This window comes from Somniosus microcephalus, chromosome 3, assembly GCF_052327205.1.
Source record: "Somniosus microcephalus isolate GS21.2 chromosome 3, FLI_Smic_1.0, whole genome shotgun sequence".
Classification (NCBI taxonomy): Eukaryota; Metazoa; Chordata; class Chondrichthyes; order Squaliformes; family Somniosidae; genus Somniosus; species Somniosus microcephalus.
The window spans coordinates 40,482,773-40,492,727 of NC_140989.1; the positions used below are offsets into that span (position 1 = coordinate 40,482,773).

Genomic DNA, 9,955 nt, shown 5'->3' on the forward strand with positions numbered 1-9,955 from the left:
CCATACCTTCTGTCCCTTCCTGACACATTCTGTTTTTTAATTCCCCCACTGCTACCTAAGTCTATGACCTTCTCTGTTGTCATTTCTATTATTTGCTCTCTAGAAACCTCCCCCCCACTAATTAGTTTAAAGCCCTCTCTACAGCCCTAGTTATATGATTCGCCAGGACTCTAGTCCCAGCACTGGCCAAGTGGAGTCCGTCCCAACAGAACAGCTCCCTCCTGTCCCAGTACTGGTGCCAGTGTCCCAAGAAGCAAAACCCATTTCTCCCACACCAGTCTTTGAGCCACGCATTTAACTCTTTAATTTTATTTATCCTAGCCAAATTCGCTCGTGGCTCAGGTAATAACCCAGAGATTATTACCCTTGAGGTTCTGTTTTTTAATTTGACCCCTAGCTGCTCATACTCCTTTAACAGAACCGTCTTCCTTGTCCTATCTACGTCGTTTGTACCAACATGGACCACGACAACTGGATCCTCCCCCTCCCACTGCAAGTTTCTTTCCAGCCCAGAAGAGATGTCCTTAACCCTGGCACCAGGCAGGCAACACAGCCTTCGGGACTCCCGCTCTTGACTGCAGAGAACCCTATCTATCCCCCTAATGATACTATCCCCTACCACTACAACATTTCTTTTTACTCCCTCCACTTGAATGGCCCCCTGTACCACGGTGCTGTGGCCAGGTTGCTCATCCTCCCTGCAGTCCCCGCTCCCGCCCTCACAGGGAGTAAGAACCTCGATCCTGCTGGACAAGAACAAGGGCTGCGTCTCCTTCAACACTACATCCTGGATCCCTGTACCTTCCTCACTCGTAGTCACACCGTCCTGTCCCTGACCACGGACTACATCTGCAGTAATTAACTTCATAGGTGTGACCATCTCCTGAAACATAGAGTCCAGGAACTTCTCCCCCTCCCTGATGTGTCGCAGTGTCCGAAGCTCGGTCTCAAGCTCCATAACATGGAACTTGAGTTCCTCTAGCAGCAAACACTTGTCGCAAGAGGATAACTCCCCTGCTCTTCTTCGAAATAGTGCCGAGGGATCTTTCAGATCCACCCGAGAGAGCAGACCGGGCCTCGGTTTAATGTCTCCTCTGAAAGACGGCACCTCCGGCAGTGCAGCGCTCCCTCAGTACTGCACTGGAGTGTCAGCCTATATTTTGTACTCAAGTCTCTGGAGTGGGACTTGAACCCACAACCTTCTGAGCCGACACTAAATGAATGAGAAACTCTCTCCTCACACCATTTTCTGAGTGGCATTGAATTTCAGGTAGCAGAAAGATTCCTTACCAAATGTTCCAACCCATAATCCGCCTGTGCAACTCTCGTGCTACTGAAAGTGTTTGTCTCCACAATGTCTGCTCCCGCCAGCAAGTACTCCTAATATTAAAAACAAATTAGTTACTTTCCTGGTAAAAAGGAAATAAAATCTATTATTATTCAAAATCTTGCATAAAGCATGCACTTCCTGCCCATAAACCTTACTTCCTGGTGTCACTTTTTTTTTTTTAAGTCAACCTTTGTGTCAGCTTTTGGGAAGTCAACATTTCCAATTCATTTTTACTATGTCAAAAGTCACAATGTAGTTATATGCTCTGGCCACTAGGTGACTCTGGAGCAAACTTCTAACTCTTTCTCCTAGCTCAGTTGCCGCCTTGTTTTTCTTCAGGTTTTTTTTTATCTGTAACTTTTGATGTATTTTTTAAGGATTTGTTTTTGATTTATTCCACTTCCATGTCTCTCATTCCCATTTCTGAATGTACTTCTAGCCTCCTGCCTGTTCCTTGTCTCTCTCACCCCAGGGCTCCTTCAAGCCCTCAGGCAAGTATCTTAGGGTCCTTCCCATGATGAGCTCTCCCCGCACCTGACCTGCTTCATTTCCAGCTTCCTTACAGTCAGCCTCTTTGATATTCTCTGATATATTGGTGCTTTGATTTTTTTTAAATTAATGAGTGGGCAGAGAGTGGGATGGAAAAGTAATTGGTAGAGAGAGAAGGCAGAGATAGGATGTTGAGGAGTGTGGAGAGGACAGAGAGCAATTGAGAAGAGGCAGGGCAGCATGGAGGGCAATAAGAGTGATGGAGAGAGAAAACAGAGTGCCAGTTTCCAAGTGCTGCAAAACCTTCGGGTCTCCACGGGTGAGTACGCATGGGGTACTCACCCATAAGCCCAATGGAAGTGCCGGTTTCGTGCATGCACTGCGCATGCGCGGGAAACCGGCACTTCCGTTCCCCTGAAAGGGGTTCAGAAGTCGAACGCATGCGCAGGAGAGGCAGCACGCGCGCATCAAACTTACGTTTTTTTGCAGGTTTTCCCGGGAGGGTAAGTCTCCAGAAGTTAGACATGTAAAAAGCAGTCGCAAGGCCTGCTTTTTACAAGGTAAGTGGTGAATTAATTAAAATTAAAACATTTTTTCCACAAGTTTATTATTTTTAAATACTTTAAAGAAAAGGTAAGTTTATTTTTAGCCCCATTAGAAAATGTAATTAATTTTTTCAAAAATGTAAATTGTTTAAAATAGTTATTTCATGTAATTTATAGTTTATTTTAAAAATATGTGATTTAAAAAAAAAATTATTTGAAGATTTAGTGATGTTTTGGGGCTTATAATATTTATAGGTTTGACAGGTCCTGTCAAACTTATGAATGAAGCATTCCTTGCTACCATTGGCTCTCCACGGCCCACGTGATCCCAGGAGACGCATCGAACTAACTGCGCCCCTGGGATACGCAAGCACTGCGTGCCGGCAGTTGGAGGAGGCCCAGGATCGGAATCCCACGCAGTCCCACAGCTCAACGGCCGGCGCGCTAGGTAAGTTCAGGTCGGGGACTTGCACCCGCGGGAAGCCCCTGACCCGAAATTCTGGGCTAATTATGGGCCCATCCCCACGTGCTCAAAGTTCGGGGCCCGATTCTCTTTGCTGCTTCCCCCTTATTTTGTTTTCTCTTGGTTCCCCATTTCCTAGGCCAACCGTCCAGTCCTCTTGGCCATCTCTCAGTTCACTTTTCAACTGAACTTGCAGGTCAGCTGTCACGCTAAGCTCTGATCCTTCTGTCTGATACTGAGGACCAATTTTTTTTCCTATTTGAGGAAACTGAGCAGTAATATCAGGGCAGTAGTGGAGAAAAGTGGAAAAGAAATCTCACGTCTAACATTCCCTCATGTTCCTGGCTCTAAGTGCACTTTTTATTTCTATTCACATGATAATAGATCCAATGGTTTGTAACTACACACAAGGGGTTTGTCAATTACAGGAAACTTTCTGGTATCCGGCACCGACGGGACCGAGCTGGTGCCGGCCCATCAAAACTGCCGGAGAAACAAGCGCTATAGTTAAAAGATAGGGAGCTTCTGAGCTCCGTCTGAAGCAACAAACCCTGTTGCTTAGCAACAGCTTCAAAACAGTCGGCGCAGCTTGCAAGCGTCTCTGTTGCTAAGCAACAGCTTCAGCTACACGCTTGCACAGCCGCAAATGGAGAAAAAAAGCAACTAAAAGTAAAAAAAGTTATCTGAACCGACTCCTGAATTTTGCCGGTGGATAGAGCGTTCCGGATATTTAACCTCCGTTTAAACGAAAGTTTCCTGTACTGCTTCTGCTCTTATGATTCTGCAGCCTTAATTCAAGACCGAACAATATACCATACCTTGTGAATTTTGCGGATAACATCAGATTGGGTTATGCTGAGAAGGTCATTGTTCCCCTTTAAAGATTTAGGATGGTCTTTGAACTCCTCACCACAATAATCATCTTCCTCAAGTTTGTGTTGTTGAATCATGGTGCCCATCCCTCCATCCAGCACCATGATGCGTTTTTGTAAAATTGCTTTAAGTTCATCTTCAACACGGCTCCTTATTTCTAGAATTAAGATGTAAAATGTCAAAAAAATCAATTCAAGAACAAGAGAGAATATATATCCTTTTACTTCATACATGGGCCTCAACAGGGGCTGAGACAGGCGATGCTACAGATTCAATTAGGCAGTCTTTGTGATGGAGAGAATATGGGGCTGGATGCTCATCTCAGGGTTAAATAGGATGTAAAAGGTTGCAAACAGCCTAGTATAGTCTGAGACAGTGGCCGGAGAAGAGATAGAATCATTGGCAAGGGAACAAAGTGTATAGGTATGCAGGGGGCGGGGTGCAGGGGAGCTGAAAATATTGGCTTTGGTCTTTCCAATGTTTAATTGGAGGAAATTGCAGCTCATCCAGAAATGGATGTCAGACAAGCAGTCTGACAGCACAGAGACACTGGAGGGGCTGAAAGATTTGGTGGAGAGGTAGAGCTGGGTCTTGTCACTGTATGATAGCAAAATACTGCAGATGTTGGAAATCCGAAATAACAACAGAAAATGCTGGAAAAACTCAGCAGGTCAGGCAACATCCGTGGAGAGAAATTTGAGTTGACGTTTCGGGTCAAACCCTTCTTCAAAACTGGAAAGAAAAGAAAATAGATCGAAGGCAGGGCTGCCCCGGCCCCTCCCACCCGGAACCACGATAGGGTTCCCCTTGTCCTCACCTTTCCCCCACCAGCCTCCACATTCAACGGATCATCCTCCGGCATTTCCGCTACCTCCAAAGTGATCCCACCACCAAACGTATCTTATCTTCCCCTCCCCTCCCCTTTCAGCATTCCGTAGGGACCGTTCCCTCCGAGACACCCTAGTCCACTCCTCTATCACCCCAAACAGCCCTTCCCCTTGCACCTTCCCGTGCAAGCGGAGGAGATGTAACACCTGCCCCTATACCTCCCCCCTTCCCACTGTCCAGGGCCCCAAACACCCCTTCCAGGTGAAACAGCGATTTACTTGTACTTCTCGCAATCTAGTATACTGTATTCGTTGCTCACGATGCGGTCTCCTCTACATTGGGGAGACCAAACGCAGATTGGGTGACCGCTTTGCGGAACACCTCCGTTCAGTCCGTAAGGGTGACCCCGAGCTTCCGGTCGCCTGTCATTTTAATTCACCGCTCCATTCCCACTCGGACCTCACCGTCCTTGGCCTCTTGTATTGTTCCACGGAAGCTCAACGTAAACTCGAGGAACAGAACCTCATCTTCCGATTAGGCACTCTGCAGTCTTCCGGACTCAATATTGAGTTCAACAATTTCAGATCATAACCTCGGCCCCTATTACACATTTTTTCTTGTAATTTTTCCACTCCTTTCCCCCCCCTTTCCTTTTGTTTCTCTCTCACACCTGGCAGCTATCTCTTGCCCTGCCAGTACACTTTACACCTAATCTCAGCCTATTACCATCTCGTCTAGCTCTTTTACTTCTTTTGTTTCTTGTCACTGTATATTTGGCACCTGATAAAGTTAACTAGATTTAAATTAATGCCAGACAATTATCCTTTCAAGAAAGAATGTGCATTATTTAACACCTTACCATGTCCTCGGGCCATCCCAAAATGATATACATCCATAAGTGTAGTCACCATTGTTAAAGTGACAGCTCTTGGTGCACAGCAAGGTCACACAAACAGTCAATGAATGAATGATCAGTCTGTTTTTTGAGATGCTGGTTGCAGCAAGAATCAAGCCAAGACAACTCCCTGCCCTTTGTCCAATATTGCCATAGGATCTTTTATATCAAACAGAACAAGCTCAAGCAGAAACTTGATTTAATGTTTAATCTGACACCGCAGCACATCCTCAGTAATGCACTGAAGTGTCGGTCTAGATTACGTACTCAAGTTCGTAGTGTAGCTCCAACCTACAGCCTTTTGACTCAGGACGAGAATGCCAACAACTGAGCCAAGCTGACACTTGGTAAGTGCCTGTTTAAACCTTTAAAAAGGTATAAGGTTTTATGTACAGAAACATAAACATCTCCCAACACTTAAGAATTTCCACAACAGGATTAAACCAGCAACACCCACATACCAAGAATTAATTTTTAAAAAGTGAACACATATTTGGGTATTACCCCATCAGTAACTGTTTTGACAAGATGAAATGCTGTAAACCAACGACACAAGGACACCTCAAAGTTCATTACTATCTTTTAATAACTTGTTCTTAACCATTAGACTTCATAAAAGAAATAACAATAGAAAACACTGGAAACACTCAGCAGGCATTTTCATCAGATCAAAAGTGGTGACACAAGAACTTCTAAATTAAGACTGTGCATTGCACGTGCACTTTTTGACCTGTACTTCCAGAGCTGTGATTATAGTAAAGGAAAGGACTTGCATTTATTTAGCGTCTTTAATGACCTCACACATACCAAAGTGCTTTACAGCCAATAAAGCACAAAGTGTAGTCACTGCTGTATGCAAGGACACAGGGCAACCAATTTGCACACAATGACCTACAAACAGCAATACATAACTAATCTGTTTTTTTTTTAAAGTGATGTTGGTTGAGGGATAAATATTGGCCATCATAACTCCCCTACTCTTTTTCAAATAGTTTCATGGGATCTTTTACATCCACCGGAGGTGCAAACAGGGATTCTGTTTTACGTCTCATCTAAAAGATGGCCTATGCAACAGTCCCTCAGTATGCACTGGAGTGTCAGCCCAGATTATGTTCGCTGGAGTGGGGCTGAGTCAGAGACAAGTGTGCCACAGCTGGCATTTAGACAGCAGTGCACAGTGAACTGCCCCACTGTGTAGTGCGATTATTCCTTTAAAGTCCTGGTGCCCACGATGTGCTGTACCCTAGTGCCCAATACATATATATGAGAGGTTTGGACACTCTGACTCTGCTCTGACTGACACAGGAGTCGTGTCCTTGACCTGCAACCCCTTCCCCTGGCGCTAGCATGGCACGGCCCTGACCTCAACATGAACATGACCATGACCCTGGCATGGCCCAGCTTACCGGCTCGCGCGGACCCTGGCTCAAAAATCGGCGCCATGTATCCTCTGCCCACTTTCAGCCACGTCCCACAGACAGCACGACACAGAACCCAGGTTCGGCCCGCTCCCGCAACCTGCAACAGCCTGCACACCCTCCCAACTTCCAGCTCGGGCAACTAAAACACCGCCTCCACCCGCCTGTCGCGCAGCTCCAATGCGCAGGCGTGACTCTTAGCCCCGCCCCTTGTAGCAACAATACGCAGGCGCCAACTCTCAGCAGCGCCCAGAGACAGGCATAACTGCGCAGGCGCCAATTTGACAACCCCACCCCCCCTCCGACTGAGACGCCATTGCGCAGGCGCCAACTTCTCTTTCCCGCCCCCTCTCAGTGAGGCGCCGCGTTCCCTTCCCCCAGGGGCCGAGCACGTCTCACCTAATCTAGAGCCTTCTTTTGTCTCCACTAGTCCTATTACCATCTGCTCTCGTTTTGAATACCTCTTAATGTCTCTTCTCTTTTGTTCTATCCCAGCCTCCAAACTGGCCTTTTAATTTGTTTCATTTCCTGTGCTTCTTCAGTCTTGACAAAGGGTTTTGACTTGAAACGTTGACTCTGTTCTCTCTCCATGGATGTTACCTGGCCTGCTGAGTTTTTCCAGCATTTTCTGTTGTTATTTCACATAATTTAACTGTTTTTCATGCTACAACTCAAACCAGTCCCACAGGTTAGCAGGTAAAGCAGCACCCAGGCATCCTGAAGAACAAACACAGCTCCACATGTATAAATTGATTTATAATCTGTGCCCTTTCCCCATCATAACTTGTGCGAATGATGTTTAATGATGTGCCATTCTGTGATTGTCACAACCCAGCTTGATATTCTTGTCACTGTTGTGGGTTGCCAAGCTGATCCCTTGTGTTTCTGCTCATCCTCCTATCCCCAACAACTTTTGTTTCATTTATTCCTGGAATGTGGACGTCACTGGCAAGGCCAGCAAGTATTACCCATCCCTAATTGCCCTTGAGAAGGTGGTGGTGAGCCACATTCTTGAACCGCTGCAGTCCACGTAGTGAACTGCCATAGTGCTGTTGGGGAGGGAGTTCCAGGATTTTCAGCCAGCGACTATGAAGGAATGCGATAAATTTCCAAGTCAGGATGGTGTGTGACTTGGAGGAGAACTTCAAGGTGACGATGCTCCCATCCACCTGCTGCCCTTGCCCTTCTAGGTGGTAGAGGTCATGGGTTTGGGAGGTGCTGTCGAAAAAGCCTTGGCGAGTTGCTGCAGTCCGTCTTGTAGATGGTACATACTGCAGCCATGGTACCGGTGGTGGTGGAGGGACTGAATGTTTAAGGTGGTGGTTGGGGTGCCAATCAAGCAGGCTGCTTTGACGTGGATGGCATCGAGCTTCTTGAGTGATGTTGGAGTTGCACTCATCCAGGCAAATGGAGAGTATTCCATCACACTCCTTACTTGTGCCTTGTAGATGGTGGAAAGGCTTTGGGGAGTCAGGAGGTGAAACACTTGCCACAGAATACCAAGCATCTGACCTGCTCTTGGAGCCACAGTATTTATGTGGCTGGTCCAGTTAAGTTTCTGGTCAATGGTGACCCCCAGGATGTTGATGTTGGGGGATTTGACGACAGTAATGCCATTGAATGTCAAGGGGCGGTGGTTAGACACTCTCTTGTTGGAGATAGTCATTGCCTGGCACTTGTGTGGCATAAGAACATAAGAAATAGGAGCAGGAGTAAGCCAATCGGCCCCTCGAGCCTGCTCCGCCATTCAATAAGATCATGGCTGATCTGATCCTAACCGCCAATCCACTATCACAGAACCATCTCCTGAATCTAACAGAATTAGACACACGAAATAGGAGCAGGATCAGGCTACACGGCCCCTGGGCCCGCTCCGCTACCCACAGGGCCATGACCGATCCGAACCTAGACTCATGTCCAAATTCCTGCCCGCTCCCCGTAACCCTTAATTCCCTTTACTTCTAGGAAACTGTCTATTTCTGTTTTAAATTTATGTAATGATGTAGCTTCTACAGCTTTTTGGGGCAGCATATTCCATGGACCTACCACCCTCTGAGTGAAGTAGTTCCTCCTCATCTCAGTTTTGAAAGAGCAGCCCCTTATTCTAAGACTATGCCCCCTAGTTCTAGTTTCACCCATCATCGGGAACATCCTCCCCGCATCCACCCGATCCAACCCCTTCACAATCTTATATGCTTCAATAAGATCGCCTCTCATTCTTCTGAACTCCAATGAGTAGAGTCCCAATCTACTCAACCTCTCCTCATATGTCCATCCCCTCATCCCCGGAATTAACCGAGTGAACCTTCTTTGTACTGACTCGAGAGCAAGTATGTCCTTTCTTAAGTATGGACACCAAAACTGTACGCAGTATTCCAGGTGCGGTCTCACCAATACCTTGTACAAATGAAGCAATACCTCCCTATTTTTATATTCTATCCCCCTAGCAATGAAAGCCAACATTCCATTGGCCTTCTTAATCACTTGCTGCACCTGCATACTAACCTTTTGAGTTTCGTGCACCAGGACCCCCAGATCCCTTTGTACTTCAGTACTTTCCAGTTTCTTGCCATTAAGATAATAACTTGCTCTACGATTTTTCCTGCCAAAGTGCATAGCCTCACACTTTCCAGTATTGTATTCCATCTGCCAAATCTCTGCCCACTTACTTAGCCTGTCGATGTCCCCTTGCAGGTTTTTTATGTCCTCCTCACTCACTACTTTCCCTCCCATCTTAGTATCATCTGCAAACTTTGATATGTTACACTCGGTCCCCTCCTCCAAATCGTTAATATAGATTGTAAAGAGTTGGGGACCCAGCACTGACCCCTGCGGAACACCACTAGTTACTGATTGCCAGTCTGAGAATGAACCATTTATCCCAACTCTCTGCCTTCTGTTAGATAGCCAATCCTCTATCCATGCCAGAATATTACCCCCAATCCCATGATTTTTTATCTTAAGCAATAATCTTTTGTGTGGCACCTTGTCAAATGCCTTTTGGAAGTCTAAATACACTACGTCCACTGGTTCCCCTTTATCCACCCTATATGTTACTTCCTCAAAGAACTCCAGCAAATTTGTCAAACATGACTTCCCCTTCATAAAACCATG

General features: G+C 46.2%; 1 protein-coding gene across 1 annotated transcript in view; it reads right to left on the bottom strand.

Moving 5' to 3' along the window:
- The window catches only part of mtr (5-methyltetrahydrofolate-homocysteine methyltransferase), a 93,414-nt gene extending 86,401 nt beyond the window's left edge, over positions 1-7,013 (bottom strand). The window contains exons 1-3 of the mRNA XM_085980207.1: positions 6,830-7,013; positions 3,646-3,857; positions 1,291-1,380 (exon numbers count right to left, since the gene is read on the bottom strand). Of these exons, the coding sequence (XP_085836333.1) occupies positions 1,291-1,380; positions 3,646-3,857; positions 6,830-6,866 (339 nt within the window). The 5' untranslated portion in view covers positions 6,867-7,013. The remainder of the gene's footprint in view (positions 1-1,290; positions 1,381-3,645; positions 3,858-6,829) is intronic.
- Positions 7,014-9,955: the final 2,942 nt, after the last annotated feature.